Raw genomic sequence first — 19313 nt, forward strand, 5'->3', positions numbered from 1 at the left:
AATTTGTGTCTAACAGATATCAAGACAGAAAAATCCTAGGCAAGTTAATTTTTTAAAGCATACCATAGTGGTAAATAGCTACCAAAAAAGTTTAAATAAATGTCTATATTTACTATAAAATGTGTACTTTGTCAATGAAATTTTCTAGTTCAGTGTAACTTTAAAAAAAAAACTTTCATGCTAACAAAAAGGCTCCTGTTCTCCTCCTGATTTTTGCATAAACTTTCTTTTTTTTTTTTTTTTGCCAAAAAAATCTCATGTTTTCCTGCTCCTTACAATCGTCCTTATTCCCAGATTTTTGTAAGTCAACAGTTGGTAGCTATGCCATATGCAGTACCTTGCATTTATCAATTTTTATTAATTTAACCTCAATTGCCACTTCTCAACTAATCTCCCCAATTTTCCTAGGTCTTTATGCAGAAATACACTTAGATTCCTGACATTCTTCCCTACCAATCTTTGTATCATCTGCACACTTAGATAATAAGTTTGCTATGCCTTCATCAATATCATTAATAAATAATGAAAACAGTAAGGAATCCCAGCAATAAATCCTGAGAGACTCCACTAATAACTTTAGTCCAAGAAGGCCATTTATAATCACCCTCTGTCATTCAACCATCTCTTTATCCATAGAAGCAATTTGCAACAGTGCCACACTGCTTCAATTTGTACAGCAGTCTTTCATGTAGAATAGTGCCATAAACTTTGACTAATTTATTTTTTGCATCCGGTTTCTTTGTAACTGCATTATAGTAATCACATTGGTCAAACAAGATCTTCCCTTAACAAACGAATATTGTGATTTCAAGTCAAGCTTACAGTTCTGTAATTACTCACTTCACCATTTGTGAATAGGAGAGACACTTGTACATCTCCAATCTACATGCTGCTCCTGAATCCAAGAATGCTCTCATAATTATAGCAAAGGTTTGTTTACCTCATTTTCTGCTTCTTTTAATATAATTGGACAGATTCCGCCAGGTGGTGCCTTATTTACTATTAGCATCAATAATTTCTCTTCCATTTTTCTCTCATTTATTACAAAATCATTTAGTTATAACTGGATATACTTCTGGCATCCCAATCTCTAAAAACGTCTTCATGCACGAATGTAGATGCAAAATATTCACTGAATTCATCAGCAACCTAACAGGATCATCAATAGTTATGCTATTTATATCTAGTAGTCCAATATGATTTATCTCTTGCCTTCTAGTATTAACATAAACAATGAACTTTTTTTTGCTACTTTTTTTTCATTCTTAGCTAAAGACTTCTAATTTGCCTTAAATTGCCTAACTCCTAAGTGACTTGATTATACTTACTGCATTTACTATAGGTTTCTGTGTTCCTAATAATTTATAATCATCCCATCATGCATTTTTTCTTCTCTGCCACTGGTTTTATCAGTTCATCCATTTAGGTCTAAACATTAAACCCTTACTTGGTTAAAAAAAAAAAAACCCACTTGGTAGCTTCAATAATTTTTCTAAAACTCAGTCCTGTCTTATATCCCACAGAGTCTACTGCTCCTACGCTAATCTTTGATGACATTCAGATTAATAGACAAGATTGCATATCTCTATTCAGGATTACCCTGACTTCTAATCTCTCTTGGCACAAGCACATCACAAATACTGCTTACTCTGCATCTAAAAAACTGGATTTTCTCTTTCGCTCTTGGCATTAGTTTTCTTCTATACAGCTACTTACTCTGTACAAATCTCAAATTTGCCTTACCATGGAATACTGTTCCCACATCTGGGACAGTGCCTCCATAGCCTCTCTTAGGCTTCTAGACTCAATTCAAGAGGGCAGTTAAGTTAATTAATGATCCATCTCTTACAAAGATTCTTTGCTGTCTCATAGATGTTCTGCTTCTGCTGCATGCCTTTTCTACAGATACCCCCATGGGCACTGTTCTTCTCAACTGGCTTCTATAAGTCCCCCCTCTCTCTTCCAAATCAGTCTGAACACGTGCTGCAACCAGTCAGCATCCTTTTACTGTCCAACTTTAAACTCACAGAATCAACTCTTCTTCTTCCTCATTTATTCCTTCAGCTACCATTTTTCTGGAACAACCTTCCTTTATGTATTTCCTGAAAATTATAGTCTACAAAAATTCAAGTCTAATATCAACAAGCATCTTCTGTTTTCTCAACCTTCAATCCAAACACGGTACTAAGTACTATGGGTTCTAATACCTTTAATGTTCGGAGGTTTTGTTTAAAAAAAAAAAATTCTCTTCTGATTACTTGCCTGAATGCTTCCCATTTATAATTTGCAGTTGACAATGTCATCAGTTGGTCTCACTGAAAAGAATTTAAAAACTGTCTAAGACCACTGCAGTCACCTTTACAAAAGCAATATCCCTTACTTTTAACCTTGATAGTAGTTGTATTATTAAGTACATTGTACATCAATATATTATAACCACTGCCACATAGTAGTTTCTTTTGATCTGATTGCTGTAATCAGATCAAAGAAACAGCTTTCTTTGTTGCATCTCTAGCATGCTACTATAAAAAACAGTGATCCATTAAATTCAAAGTTTTTCTACTGTTTGGGTAACCAACCCACAAATTGCAGTCAATATCTGAAAAGTTAAAATTCCCACTATAAGGCATTCCGATTTGCTAGCCCACTGTATTTGTCCACATAACTGTTAAATGTACTAATCATAGTAATTTGGCCTACACCATACTCCTACTCTCATTTTTGTGTTCCCAGTTCTTATGTCACACCAGCATGGTCAGCTGCTCCACTTTAGCACATCTATTCCACTGTGTGGCAGGTGGTTCTTGCATAGCTGATCTACTTTTGATACATGACATATGATAGCATGAGAACACTGTTAGCAGTTCCCATGCAGTCATGTCAGCAGTGATAGTACTACTGACAACTATTTAACCACACTAGGATAGTAAAACTATTCAAACTTACATACAAATGAAAGAGAAGCAAAAATAACAAACTCAAAAATGAACCTAAGAAATTAACATTTGAATGGCCTTGAATGGGTTGAGCATGCTGAATTCTGATGGGATCCTTCCATTTGTTCAGATTACGAACCTAAGGGGGCATAAATTCAAATTAAGAAAAGACAGATGTAGAATAGATGTGCGGAAATTTGCCTTTAGCCAGTGGGTGGTTAAGTGCTGGAACAAACTTCCATCTGTCGTTGTGGAAGTTGATAAGTTGAATAAATTTAAGGAGGAACTGGACAGGCATTTGAAGGGAATGGTGTGATTTTTTTTTTTTTTTTGGCTGATGCTGCATAAGCTCATACACATGCTTTCTTGCATCACATGCCACTACTACTACTACTACTGCATAAAAGTCAAAACATAAATAATGGTGCCACAGCTACCATTATTTCTCAACTACTTCTCTACTTTTTTCCATGTGGTTAAATAGTGACTATTTCAAAATTTTAAATAAAATACCCATCAGGATACTGTAGATTCACCTCCACCTCTTGTATGTACTGTAAATCTGGTTTGTATCAGACTGAAAACATGTTCTAATGGAACAAGAGGGAAGATCAAGATAAAAATATCTTCATTACACATTAGAACATGTTTACAGTCTGATACAAACCAGATTTACAGTACACGCAAGGGGTGGAGGTGAACCAACAAGGTCATGTTGACCTTGTAGATTCACCTCCACCCCTTGCATGTACTGTAAATCTGGTTTGTATCAGGCTGTAAATATGTTCTAATGGAATGGTGCTAATAATTTGAGTGGTTCCCACTTTGGAAACAAGAAGGAAGATCAAGATAAAAAATATCTTCATTAAAATTACCTAGAATTCATACTCCTAGAGTAGTCACATCTTCCTGCCGCAGATATGATTACTCTGGATATGTTAAAATCAAGAAAGAAATAATACTCCACTCTGAAATCTTGTAAACAAAATTAATTCAAAAATAATGATTCAATTACAACTTAACAGTTTAATTTTACAAATTTGAAACATAAAATTATCAGTCAAATATCATGCAACTATAAACTCATTATTACAATTATACAAAGAAGAATATGCAAAATATTAAATGAAATCCAACATGACAGGTAATTTTATAAAAAAATGTTTCAATAACAGATGAACTACAAACAATAAATGAAATTTTGGAAAAATATCAAGACCGTAACAAAAGAGTAAGCTATTTTCTAGCTGGCCTTCACAGATTATGCTCAAGTATAAATTCATGTTTGATGCTATAGCTAACAAAGAATGTAAAACAGAGTTCAGTTGGTTGTTTTGAAACACTAATACTTTGTATTGTGTATTAGCTTATGTAATATGCTGCTGGTTCATCAATAGCATCATTAGCATTACGATTTTAGTCAAATAGTGCAAGAAAGCCCAGCCTTTTACTACACCAACCAAAAAAAAAATTGTTTCCCATCCTCACATTGGTATTGATCCAGCTGACATTTGAATTTCATCAAGCTGTTAACCTAAACTATCACAGAGGTAACTTATTCCAATTAACAAATAGCTACCTAAAAGAAAACTTCATATAATCCAGTCTAAACCTCCTCATCCATAATTTGAATTCATGGCTCCATTCTACTATCATTCTAGTAATTTGAATTTATGACCCCTGATTCCACTATCATTTATAATTGTGAAAATTTCACTCTCATTTATTTATTTTATATCCTATCTCAGAATGTCATACATATCAAACAGATCTCCCCCCTCTAATGTGCTTAGTTGCCAAGCTCAGAAGCCCATGTGTTCGAAGTCTTTCCTCATGTGAGTGTACCCTTTATCAATCTCAACCAGGCATTTCCCACATGTAAGCCTTATCAAGAAACTTAGTCTTTTTTTATGTGATCTCCTTACCTGGGAACAGTATTTCAGCTGTGGTCTTACAACTGTCTTATACAGTTCAATGGTCTTATTAGTCTTCATATATAAGCTCATGTGGTATGCTAGTTTATATGATCTTTATTATCCATTAAGGTTGTACAAGTGTTTGTTTGTGCTAGTCAAGGAATCAGTAATAATTCATGGGAAACCCTAACTTCCTCCACATGATATTTGTTGGTAACTTGATTTAAGAGACCTTTAAGAATTCTTCCAGCCTCAGACAGAATTTGAAACCAAGTCTCCAAATGATTAACAACTGATAAACTCACTGATAATTCCCACTCTCACTCTAGTAGTAGTAGTAGTGGCACATGATGCAAGAAAGCAAGTGTAGGAGCTTATGCAGCATCAGCCAAAAAAAAAAAAAAAAAAACACACCATTCCCTCCAAACGCCTGTCCAGTTCCTCCTTAAATTTATTTAACCTATCAACTTCTACAACGACAGATGGAAGTTTGTTCCAGCAATTAACCACCCGCTGGCTAAAGACAAATTTCCGCACATCTATTCTACATCTGTCCTTTCTTAATTTGAACTTATGTCCCCGTAGGTTGGTAATCTGAACAAGTGGAAGGATCCCATCAGAATTCAGCGTGCTCAACCCATTCAAGGCCTTATAGACCTCAATCAGATCACCGCACAGGTGCCTAGTCTCCAGCCACTGCAATTTGCAGAACTTAAGCCTCTCTTGGTAAGAGAATCCCTTCATTCCCCTCACCAATCGTGTTGCTCTTCTCTGTACACGCTCAAGCAAATCTACATCCTTCCTAAAATGAGGCCTCCAGACCTGTACGCAGTACTCAAGGCGTGGCCTGACCATTGCCTTATACAGAGGGACAATCACCTCCTTTTCCCTGCTAGCAAAATTCCTATATATCATTGACAAAACCCCATGACCCGCCCTAGCAGCCTGTCTGCACTGCTCAGAAAACTTCATATCTGACTGCACAATTACTCCCAGGTCTTTTTCATTTTCTACCACCTTAAGTAGTACCACACAGTTGGTACGTTTCTCTGGGGTTACTTCTACCCATATGCAGTACTTTGCATTTGTCAAGGTTGAACTTCAGTTGCCACTTCTTAGCCCATCTGCCCAAATTATCTAGATCCTGTTGCAGTAGCACACTGCCATTAACAACCCTGCCAACCTTTATGTCATCTGCAAACTTCGACATTAAGCCTGATATACCTTCATCAATATCATTGATAAATACACAAAACAACAGTGGACCCAACACCGAACCCTGTGGGACTCCACTAATAACATTAGTCCACGAAGAGCAGCACCCATTGAATACCACCCTCTGTCTCCCACTTAACCATCCTTTTATCCATTGTAGCAACTTACCCTTAATACCATTCTGCTCCAATTTGTACAGTAGTCTTCCATGCGCAACAGTGTCAAAAGCTTTCCTGAAATCCAAGTATATGATATCAAAATTATTTTTTGCATCCAGTTCCTTTGTGACCACATCATAATAACCAATCAAATTTGTCAGACAAGACTTTCCCTTAACAAACCCATGCTGTGTTTCAATTATTGCTGCAGTCTTGTCTAGATGATCCTTCAATGCATCTTTAACCAGCGACTCCATTATTTTACCCGGAACAGAAGTTAAACTAACTGGTCTGTAATTACTCGTGTCACCCTTCGATCCACCTTTGTGAATTGGGGACACATTTGCACATCTCCAGTCCGTGGGAACCTCCCCTGAGTCCAAGGATGCTCTCATAATTATGGCTAAGGGTTTGCTTAGTTGCTTTGCCGCCTCCTTTAAAATAACTGGATAGATCCCATCCACCCCAGGTGCCTTTCTTATGTTTAACTTCAACAATTTCTCCTCCACTTTGCTCTCACTCCAAATGATTAACAACTGATAAACTCACTGATAATTCCCACTCTCTCTCTCTCTCTCTTTCAAAACAGTCTGAACATGTGCCGCAACCAGCCAGCATCCATTTACTGTCCAACTTCAAACTCACAGAACCAACTTTTCATCTTCCTTGTTTATTCATTCAACTGCTGTTTTCTGGAACAACTTTCCTTCATACGTATTTCCTGAAAATTACAGTCTACAGAAGTTCAAGTCTCTTGTCAACAAATATCTTCTTTTATTTTCTCAACCTCCAACCCGAGCACGGTACTAAGTACTATAGGTTCTAATAACCTCTCGTGTTTGCAGTTTTCATAAAAAAAAAAAAAAAAAAAAAATCTAAAAGTTTCATATACTGAAGCAATGCTTAGAATGATAAATTAAGTTGTTCTTCCAAGTATAAACAAAATAAAATTGCAAACAATGGATGCAATAATATCATTACAATGTAAAATTGCAAACTAACCTGAGTAGCCACTGGCAATAAATAATAAAAGCAATGCACTCTTACTTCCAGGTGCAAAACAAGCAAGCAGGTATCAGCTAAATCTTCAAATTTTCCAAACAGGGATCTGCAATAAAAAGAACTGATTTCTAAAAGGAAAAAAACTAATGAAAATTAATAAAAATACAAGTTAATAAAAATTTAAATAATAATAACATTGAAAGCACATCATACATGTAAAATAAAAATCCTAGGCAAGCAATTATCCTTGTGTATTAATGGAAACTAGTAAGAATAATAAAAAATTTTCTTGGTTATAAGATTAATAATCAACTTTAAAACTGCAAAAGTTCTGAAAACAAAATCAGAAATTTACATTCTCAATTCTAAACATAAAATAGCTACCTTTTTTAAACAGAAGTGTAATTGTTTATTAATCATTCAATAAAAGGTTTCCTGGATAATTAACATAATTACCAATTGGTCCTACATGAAAGGAGGTAATCAGCCTTGTTAATTATCTTCTTTTATCTCAACAATAATTTTGTACAACTGTATTTCAATATGTACTGAAATAATTTGAAAATAATTACATATGAAAACTGAATGCAGACATGCACTCAGTTTTCATGTGTAAAACCAAATGATTTCAACAGCATCTTGTTTTACGTTCTTTTGAAAGATACAAGTGCAGCCTTTGACAAAAGTATGTAAATTTTTCTTCACAACACTGACAGATGTGCCTTAGGGTCAGGTCCCTTTAAACCAGATGGAATAAACAAAGTGGACTATAAAAAAAAAAAAAAAAAAAAAAAAAAAAGAGTAGCTCATTTTTATGTGCATATGTATGTACAAATTTCAACCTTTGTTTAGACTTAATCAGGATAAAAACAAAAACCGATCAGGGTAAAATAACCTGAAAAACTGAGTGCCTCATTATAAATCTAATCAATTGAATCTAACGTGAGAGCATCGTGAAAATTAATGAAAATTCTAAGAGAAAGAAGGCACCGTTTCTATATGTAGCAAAACAGTTTTATTCCTTTGAAAGCAGAGCGACTGGAAATACAGAGGAAGCAAAACCAACTAACCAGCAACAGAAATAAAAACACTTTGTACAGTCTGCTATATAATTCTTTAGGGAGATTATATTTAAAATACATGTGTGAAAAAAAGAAAACTACTTAAATTATAACTTATATTATAGTAATGTAAGAAACATAGCTTATTGGAAAGTAAACTGTGTTTCTTACTGAATTATATTCTTGTAAAACAAAGCCACATGAAATGAGAACAGTGCATCCAGGCCATGACAGTTGCATGTATGCATGGTGTATGGGGAGAACGCAAACTACAATTGCAAGGAGTTTGTGGGCATACCATCAGCTTACTGCTGCTGGTATCTGGCTGGAATGTTTTGGATCCTGAAAAAGAAGAGCACCAGAGCTAGAAGTCTATTGTGTCTGCCTAGAGCTGACAAGATAAACAGCATCAATCCCTCTGCACCCCACCTCCCTTTCCCTAGAGAATACCATGGATGTAGTGTGGAAGATAATTTCCTCTAATCAGAGGAAATTATCCTCCAAACTACATTAAAACCCATATCCAAGAACAAGAAAAACTGGCTACATATGTGAAAGCCTCAGACAAAGGCATGCACTTGGCTGGAATTTTTGGAATTGAAGTTCTATTCCACAATAGTTTCCATGTGAAGAGGCGCTACAAAGAATCCTTTCTGATCTGTGTGCATGATCCCTCGGTGTTAACTGAAACCATGGTCTATGCATCAGTGACAACTACTTCTGCACCTTTAAGGATAAGGTCCATGGGATGGTTGGAAACTTCTGTCCTCCTCCTTCAACTCTCCATTTTCTCTTCTTCCTATCCCACCCTTTATTTCCACTTCTCTCTTTCTTACTCCCAACCACCCACCCACCCTCTTTTCCCCTTTACTTATTTACAGGTTTCCATTCCATCCCTTAGATGTGATGCAGCCCTTTTGCCATGTTCTAGAAGCTTAGTAAGTAGGATGACCATATGCCCTCTGACTACTAGCAGTTCCAAATGATCTCATCCCATGAAGCAGGTGGACATGTGACCCATACAACCTTGGCTCTTGGTCATCTCAAAGCCATATAATTTAGTGAAAAACACACGATTCACTGGACAGTTTTTTTCTTATATTAAACAAATGTTATAATATAAGCAGTTCTTCTGTCTCTTTTGTATATGAATCTCACATAACCTCACTGAAGAAGCAGCGCCTCCGTAGCCAGGTGGGCAGGAGCAGCAGTGTATAGCACATGCTTCTTGATTAGACCGGGGTTCAAGCCCATCACCACCAAATACGGAGCATGCGGAAAGGTCAGGAAATGACCACCGCATATCCCCGGAGCAATATGGCCTTAGTTGCTAATGCTCCTAAAAACCAAATAACAAACAAACAACTGAAAAAGCATATAGCAGAGCATACAAAACACCTGAGCATCCCTGTTTTATTCCTGTGGAATGTCAACTTTTGCTAGTCAGCTAGAACCCCCCATCTACCTGCACTTGCAACTGTTCTGCTTTTTCAAGGAAGAAAATGGTGTGATCACACATAGAAGCAGAGTTCCTCCTTGCCTACAGAATAATCAACTGGGTATTGCAGGAACAGACTAGAAACAGTGAATGTATTATTGTTGAAATACTAATATATACCAATACCGCATGCTAACATGAGAACTGAAAACAATTGTCGAATTTATCCTTAAGGAACATAGGTTAAAATATCTAAAATCATAAAATTGTCTAAATATGATTTTAGACATTTTAACCTATGTTCCTTAAGGATAAATTAAAAGAGACTAATCAAACTACTAAAACAAAATAAAATAAACTGACCATTATGCCTCAGATCGACAGAGGACCACGAGGCCAATAATGGTCATGGAATCACTGCATTTCAATCGCTAGACAAATCGTCGCATAGGTGAACCGATCGAAGGACCTGTCCACCCCTCCTTCCTCTGATCGAGCCACAAATGCAGAGGATTTGCATAGCAGTGGTCCTTATGCAGCAAAAAATAAACAATAGAACAGACTAGCATTCAAGGGGTCGATAGGTCCTTCAATCGGTTCGCCTATGCGACGATTTGTCTAGCAATTGAAATGCAGTGATTCCATGACCATTATTGGCCTCGTGGTCCTCTGTCGGTATGGGGCATAATGGTCAGTCTATTTTTATTTTATTTTGGTTTAGTAGTTTAATTAGTCTCTTTTGGTGATATTTCACATTTCTCGGAACTGGTACCTTACTAGGGGGTGCCGCTAAATTGTTATACAATTGGTTCTACATTTTAAATTTCAAAATGGATTTATTTGAATTGGATTTAAATTATATTCTAAATTATTTGGAGGCTTTCGGCTACAGTTTCTGTCTTGCTACTCCTTCTCTACCCTCCCAATTACTATTAATTGTTAGGTTTATGTTAAATTTTCGCTCTACAGTTTTGCCATACTACGAGCATTTGTATAAATTTTTCAATACATAATTTCAGTAATATATCGGGTATCACGTGGAGGATTTGTATTTTACTGCCTCTAATGACTACTTCATGTTTATTTATTTTCTTATTTATCTATTTTTTTTTTTAATATCATTACTTATATATATATATAAAACAATATTTTAGTTAATTATAATACCAACTAGATAAATTGGACAAAAGTATTAGGGGTGAAAACTATAATCATTAGCTCAAAGTGCCAAATTTAATTAACCCAAGTTGGACTTTTTTTTGTTGTACCCCATAAATAAACACATATAATAAAATAAAATAAAAAGAAATATTAAAAGTAAAATGATAATATAGCTAATTATAGATTTTTGGTTACACTGAATGGAACGTTAACAAGGGCTATTACACTAGCCCTATTACTCTATTACTATCCTTAATCCTCTTCATATTCGCCTTAATTTTTAGGCATAAGCCTTCCTTTTCACTACATAAATAAATATTGGTACTCATATATATTATTCATTTTTCACTTCCATTATTATTAATTTTCACTGCTATCTGTTGGGCTAGCAGTTATTCTGCCAGTTTTCTGTTAAATTTAAGGTATATTAAAGTAATTAAGCCAATTTGCAAACAATTAAGCCAATTTGCAAACTGGCAAATTGCAAACAGAAACAGATAGCTTCAACTAATTATTGATGAGATATATTGAGTGGAGCTAGCCCTTGTTAACATTCCATTCAATATAACCATATACCTATAATTAGCTATATTATCATTTTACTTTTACTATTTCATTTTATTTTTATTTTATTATATGTGTTTATTTATAGGGTACAACAAAAATGTCCAACTTGTGCCTCCATAGCCAAGTGGTCAAGAGTGGGAATGCAGTAGCACACGCTACTTGAGTAGACCGGGGTTCAAGCCCCTGACTGCTAAATACGGTCGATCTGCCAACCCGCACTGGATCAGCGTGGCAGATTATGGTCCATTTCCCTCAGCATGAATTGTTAAGGAGGCTTCCATCCTGCAGTGGGTTGATAATGGCTGCAGTTTACCTTTGGGTTAATTAAATTTGGCACTTTGAGCTAATGATTATAGTTTTCACCCCTAATACTTTTGTCCAATTTATCTAGTTGGTATTATAATTAACTAAAATATTGTTATATACAGAGAGATGTAATATACAATCATAAATTTGATGGCATTAATCTGTTCTGCAACTCTTTCTCTTTCTAATATTCTTTTAAATAACTTCATACATATATATATATATAAGCTTGTATTAATATATTGAATAAAGTGTGCATGTGAAAGTTACACAAAGTGCCAGTAACTAGAAGGGTGAGAATAGTTGAAGTGCAGTAGATATGTGAAAGGTGAAAGAATGTTAATATCCTAAAAGTTATGATGAATTAAGAAAATTAAGGACTAAATTATTAAGCCAACAGAAGGTTGGAGTACTGTAAAGAAAAATGAGTACAGCAAAATACCAATAAAATAAAATTACCACTTTCTATTTTTATTTTATTGGTATTTTGCTGTACTAATTTTTCTTTACAGTTCTATTGGCTTAGTAATTTAGCCCATAATTTTCTTAATTCATCATAACTTTTGGGATATTAACATTCTTTCATATTTCACGTATCTACGAGGGGTTTCCGAAAAGTAAGGTAACACATTTTTTCTCTAATTGTGCAGTCAAATATGAAGTTCGCTGAGCAGTACAGAAGGACTGCCAGGGCAGGTCATGGAGTCTTGTCAATGATATACAGTGAAACTTCTCCTAACGGACACCTCTCGTTAACGGACATCTCTCTACAACGGACATTTTCAAATTGCCCAACTCACCTCCATTGGTTTTAATGTGTTTGCAGCTTCTGTCTAGCGGACATTCTCTGTAACGGACGCGGACAGGCAATCTGCACTGTTTTGTTTAGATTAGCACTTAATTTGATCTCCCCACAACGGACTGCGGGAGAGCTCACGGCCCTTTTTCTAGGAACTTTTCTTCCACGTATTGCCTCAATCCGGTGCTTATTTTCTATTTCCGATTTTCTGAATTTTATCAAGGTTTACGTCGCTGTTCTAAACCCCTTTTCAAGAATTTTAAGGCACGTGTAAAACTTCTGATGAATTCAGTGTGTGCAGATGGGGGGGGGGGATTTTGTCGGCCTTTCGTCTTTTCAGTTTCAGTTTTCAGTTTTTTTCAGTGTCGTGTGAAGTGCACAATGTCTTCTCGTAAACATTTAACTTTAAAAGATAAAGTCCAACTCATTAATGCATATGATCGGCAAAAAAATAGTGTTAGCAATCTCGCTGCAAAATTCAAAATCGGGAAGATGCAGGTAAGCGACATCCTAAAGAAAAAAAATGAGCTGCTCAAACAATTTTGGCAACACGGAAATGATCAGGTTCAAAAATCATTCCCGAAAACTGTTGAACTTCAAATTGACAATGTTACGTATGAGTGGTTTTGTCGCGAACGTGCTAAAAAAATTACCATTAATGGGCTTATTATTAGGGAAAAGGCTTTGGAGGTTGCGAAATCTATGGGAGTAAATGAGTTCAAAGCTTCTGTGGGATGGCTAGACAAGTTCAAAACTCGGCATAAAATTTCTTGGAAAACCGTAAGTGGTGAAGGTGGATCTGTTGATACTGTGGTTGTAACAGAGTGGACCGTCAAATTGGAAGATTTATGTCGTGAATTTGAAGCTAAGGATATTTACAACTGTGACGAAACAGGGTTGTTTTTTAAAGCTCTTCCTGAAAAAACAATGAGTCTAAAAAACGAAAAGTGCCAGGGCGGAAAAATTTCTAAGGAACGCTTGACTGTACAATTGTGTACAAATATGCTGGGAGACTTTGAACAACCACTTGTTATGGGAAAACCACAAAATCCTCGTTGTTTCAAGGGCATAAAGTTGAATCTTTTGAATGTTGACTGTAAGTCTAATAAAAAAAGCGTGGATGACATGAGATATCATGAGCGAATGGACAAGTCACTTTAACCAAAACATGATTCGTCAAAACAGAAAAATTATTCTTCTCATGGATAATGCTGCATCTCACCCGCACATTGAATTGTCCAACATTCAAATCGTTTTTCTGCCACCAAACACATCTGCAGAGCGTCAGCCCTTGGATCAAGGGATAATAAAAAATTTTAAACTTCACTACAGAAAACGTGTTTTAAGACATCTCATTGCAAACATGAACGATGTAAAATGTGCGAGTGACCTTGCAAAGAAAATCAGCATCCTAGATGCGATTCAATGGATTTCCTCTTCAGTAAACGCAATTAGAAAACAAACTGTCGTGAACTGTTTTGTAAAGTCTGGCTTCTCAAACGCAAAAATTGAAGTTGTGAACAGCAATGTGGAGCACCAAGAAGAACAAGAACTTCAACATCTATTGATAATGTACGATACTTCAGCTACAGGTGACCCTGGCTACAAAGATATAGACTCGAACCTCACTACAGAAGATGGTGCTATAGATATCAACGACATTATCATCGATATTTTTCAAGAAGTTCCTCATGAGGATAAAGAAATGGAAGGAGGTCATTCTGTCGAAGAATATATTAACGACGAACCACCGATGAAAATAGAAGCGCTCATACAAATCAATCGTTTAAAAATGTTTGTCGCCGCTGAAGTATCTTACTGAAGGACTTTCGATGGTTTCTTCACTCCAAACAAATGTTGAAAACAAAATTATCAGCCGGAAGAAGGTGCAGAAGAAAATAAGTGATTACTGTATGTATTTTTCTTAAGATAAAGTCATAATATGCATAGCACAATTGTATGTATATTATTTACAAAAATATTGTGCAAAATCTGTATATAATTTAATTTAATTTTACATTAAACGTTTAACGATTTTTCTTTATTTTTCTCTCTTGTGTATGTAATTGTATATTATTTACAAAAATATTGTTCAAAATCTGTATATATTTTAATTTAATTTTACATTAAACGTTTAACGATTTTTCTTTCTTTCTTTCTTTCTTTCTTTTTTACCTCAGACTTCTTGTTAGCGGACACTTCTCTCTAACAGACACATTTTCGTTCCCCATGGCTGTCCATTAAAGGGAAGTTTCACTGTATAGGAATTTTGCTAGCAGGGACAGGGAGGTGATTATCCCATTATACAATGGCAATGGTCAGGCCACACCTAGAGTACTGTGTACAGGTCTGGAGGCCTCATTTTAGGAAGGATGTCGAGTTGCTAGAACAAGTACAAAGAAGGGCAACAAGATTGGTGATGGGAACAAAGGGGTGCTCTTACCAAGAAAGGCTTAAGATCTGCAAATTGCAGTAACTGGAGAATTGGCACTTGTGAGGTGATCTGATCGAGGTGTATAAAGCCTTGAATGGGTTGAGCAAGCTGAATGCTAATGGGATTCCTCCTCTTGCTCAGATTAAGAACCTGAGGGGGCATAGATTCAAATTGAGGAAAGAGTTGTAGAATAGATGTGTGTAAATTTGCCTTTAGCCAGCAGGTGGTTGATTGGTGGAACAGACTTCCATCTTTGTTGTGGAAGTTGATAGCCTAAATAAATTTAAGGATCAGCTGGACAGGCATTTGGAAAGAATAGAGGGGTGAAATGGGAGGTTTTTTTTGGCTGATGCTGCATAAGCTTGCTTTCTTGCACTGTATGCCTCTACTAATGCTAATGCTGTCAATACCTGACTCATTAATCTTTCATTTACTGAACCCATTTCATCAACTGAATACCCTTTTATTCTATGAAAGATTTTAAATATTACCTTTAAGGGGTTACCATATAATATTCGTTTATATATATATATATATATATATATATATATATATATATATATATATATATATATATATTCTCCCCCCGCCCCAAATTTACTTAAAACCTACATAAAATTCAAAAAATCCTTTTTTCCTACTCTGAAAACACTTATTTATATTTTATTTTAGCTTTATCCTTATTTTTAATTTTCATATCATTGAGACTGCACTGGGACAACCTTGTTCATACCGTAAGAGAATGTGCTAATTTTATTCTTTTTGCTTCATTTTGCCTCTCTTCCACTGTTATGGACAAGTATAGAAATGCAGTTCCTGATACATGGTCAGGTTTAGTCCCCTAATGAAATACCTGACCATGTATCAATATTTACTTTAGCTTACATCAGATTTTTGTATTTTTGCTATCCCTGTATTCGACTTATGTTGTTGTTGTTAGTGGTGGTGGTTTAATGGCACAAGGGCTGCTAAGGCCATATTGTGCTTTATTCGACTTATAACTAAATTTGCTCACCTATATCTCATGAAAGCTATCCCACCTTTTATTTTATTTGTTTAATAATCATTTTACTTTGCAGTTCCCTCACCTCTAATTGGCTTTACAATTCAGGCTATAATTCTCTTAATTCATCATAACTTATAGGATATTCACATTCTTTCTCCTTTTTCTGCTATCCTCACTGTTCTATTACTTTGTGCATTTTTCACTTCTACCTGTGCAAACTTTATCAGTACGTACGTACGTACGTACACACACACACACACACACACACACTTGTCTAGTTCTGTCTTGAACTTATTTAAGTGGCTGATCTCCACTACAGCAGATGGAAGTTTGTTCCAACTATCAACCACCCACTGGCTAAAGGCGAATTTCCGTATATCTATTCTACAATTGTCTTTCCTCAATTTGAATTTATGCCCCCTCAGGTGAGTAATCTGAGCAAGAGGAAGAATTCCATTAGCATTGAGCTTGCTCAATCCATTCAAGGCCTTATACACCTCATTTAGATCATCTTGTGTGGGTGCCTAGTCTCCAGAAGCTGCAATTTGCAGAACTTAAGCATTTCTCGATAACACCAACCTTTCGTTCCACTCACCAATCTCGTTGCCCTTCTCTGTACTCATTCCAGAAGTTCTGCATCCTTCCTAAAATGAGGCCTCCAGACCTACACAGCTCAAGGTGTGCCTGACCATTACCTTATACATGGGGACAATCAACCCCTTATCCCTGCTAGCAAAATTCCTGTATATCATTGACAAGACACCATGAGCTACTGTTGCAGCCTTTTTGCACTGTTCAGAAAACTTCATATCTGACTGCACAATTACCCCCAGATCCATTTCATTCTCCACTACCCTGAGTGTAGTATCACCCTGGGGGTTACTGCTACCCATATGCAGTACTTTACTACATTTGTCAATGTTAAACTTCAGTTGCCACCTCTCAGCCCATCTGCTCAACTTTTCCAGATCCTGTTGCAGTAGCATACCATCATTATTGTCATTAACAACCTTGGCAACCTTCGTATTGTCTAACTATCAACCACCCACTGGCCAAAGGTGAATTTCCACACAAGTATATATATACTTGTGCGGAAATTCTTGTTGCCTGTTTGCTAAACTACCTATAGTGGGACATGACACAACCAAAGAGAATAGCTTTGTGTTTATTGTAAAGGGTGTGAGGAGATTAAGCACAAATTCAACATTCTGATGGACTTATATGAGAGCTTGAAGTATAGGATTGATGCCATCAAAGGAAGTGAAAATGAAGGACCCACAAACACTCAGCAGCCCAGCCCAATGTTAGAGCCCATCATTCAAGAATCAGACAACAGCATCCTCAATGGCAGAGATCTCTGGTTCAGGAGGAGGTGGCTATTGTAGTGACTCTGTGTAAAAAAAGGACAGGCGAAAGAGGACCAAGGCATATCTGCAAGGTCAACAATTAATGACATTACAAAGTGACTATCACCTTTTAAGGGCACAAATAATGATGTAATACATACTGGCACTAATGATATTAAGACTGGGGAATCTGAGGATTTACTTATCAGGTACAGAGCAATTTTTAGAAATATTCTTGAGTTAGGATTACATTTGAAAGTGTCTGCAGTTCTGTGCAGACACAATAGGTGGGATGGATACACAACAAGAGCCTTGTCAACCAAAATGGACCTTGAAAGACTGCACAAGCCTCATGGAGTAGACTTTTTCTCAGCATGGTCTGTGCTTATTAACAGGAGAGACTGGTTTTACAGGGATGAGATACAGATAAATAGAAGGGGAGCAAGAACATTTGCCAATGCTACCAAGGCAGCATTACGTGGATTGGAAAACTGCTAGCTTGGGTGTGGGACGGACACTAATGGATCAAGAGTAGCTGTAAGCAGAGGTGAAAGAGATTCTTGTACTGCTTTATAGTGACAAGCAACAATCTAGAAAGCAAAATTCTGAAGATAATAGCTTGCTGGTGCCCTTCATAAGACAAGCAAATAAATGGTCTGTGTTAAGGCTACTAAGAGGAAAAAAAAAAAAAACACACACACACAAATACTGCTTGTGCAGCAATGTTAGGAATACAGTAAACTAATTTTTATGAAGTATTAGTTAAGTCATGAAATGCAGATATTGTAAGGTTATCAGAAATATGGTGCTATTCAACATAGATGCAGAATTTGAATATGGTGAGTACAATGTACAGAACGGACAGAGAGGAGTTATGTTCTTGGTTAAGACGCATACAGAAGTTAAGGCAGTGAACCTAGTTGATGCAAGTGGCTAGTGACTGCTGAATCAGTATGGTTTGACATAAGCACTGGGAAAACAAAAATGAGAGCAGAAATATGTTCCTGGCCAAATGACTGTAATGCTTATAATGAAAAACTATACAGACAGAATCAGAATGTCTTCTTGATGTGGGATTTTAATTTTCCAGATACTGAACAGAAATTGTGGGCAGGTAGTTCACACAGCAGCAGAGGTTTTCTGGATATATTAGATGACTACATTCAACATCAGCATGTTAGAGAAGCAATAAGATTGTTTGTTTGTTTTGGTTTTTAGGAGCATTAGCAACTAAGGCCATATTGCCCCAGGATATGCGGTGGTCATTCCCTGACCTTTCCGCATCCTCCGTATTTGGTGGTGATGGGCTCGAACCCCGGTCTAATCAAGAAGCATGTGCTACGCACTGCTGCTCCTTCCCACCTGGCTACGGAGGCACCTAAGCAATAAGAGAAAGAAACACTGTTGATCAGATTATCAACTGTGACCCTTCATGCATTAAGAAAATACAATTAAAGCAACTACTTGGCAACAAGATTATAATATACCGATGTGGGATTTACTTAAAGATATAATTACTGTCAAGTCTAAAGAGAAGGCATATTACTTTTGTAAAGGTGACAACAATAGCCTTAGATAGTTTTAAATTATTTTCAGTAGAATCAACCATAATGTTATCAACTGCAAATTCTAAATGAGAAGTATTGGGGGAAGTAATCACAGAAGCTACCTGGCATTTTATACCAACTAAGAGATACTCTTTAAGGCAACACCTAAATGGATATTAGATGAACTGATGGGACTAGTGGAAGAGAAGAAAATTACATGGGATTATAAGTTACCAGGGAACACACAAGCCTACAGTTAATACTGTTTGCTTAACAAGTACAGGTCACTGTTGAAAAAAAGCCGTGAAATAGGGTTGAATTTGAAAGTGTCTGCAATTCTGCCCAGACACGATAGGAGGGAGTATATGATGAGAGCCTTGTCGATCAATTCGGCCCTGGAAAGATTGTGCAAGGCTCAAGG

At 36.2% G+C, this 19313-nt stretch overlaps 1 protein-coding gene across 1 annotated transcript in view; it reads right to left on the minus strand.

Annotated features, from left to right (window-relative positions):
- Nucleotides 1–19313, minus strand: part of Sec8 (exocyst complex component secretory 8) — a 416647-nt gene that overhangs the window by 62314 nt on the left and 335020 nt on the right. The window contains exon 23 of the mRNA XM_090385352.1: nt 7228–7333. Within this exon, the coding sequence (XP_090241478.1) occupies nt 7228–7333 (106 nt within the window). The remainder of the gene's footprint in view (nt 1–7227; nt 7334–19313) is intronic.

This window comes from Mastigoproctus giganteus, chromosome 11, assembly GCF_048544385.1.
Source record: "Mastigoproctus giganteus isolate SK-2022 chromosome 11, ASM4854438v1, whole genome shotgun sequence".
Lineage (NCBI taxonomy): Eukaryota > Metazoa > Arthropoda > Arachnida > Uropygi > Thelyphonidae > Mastigoproctus > Mastigoproctus giganteus.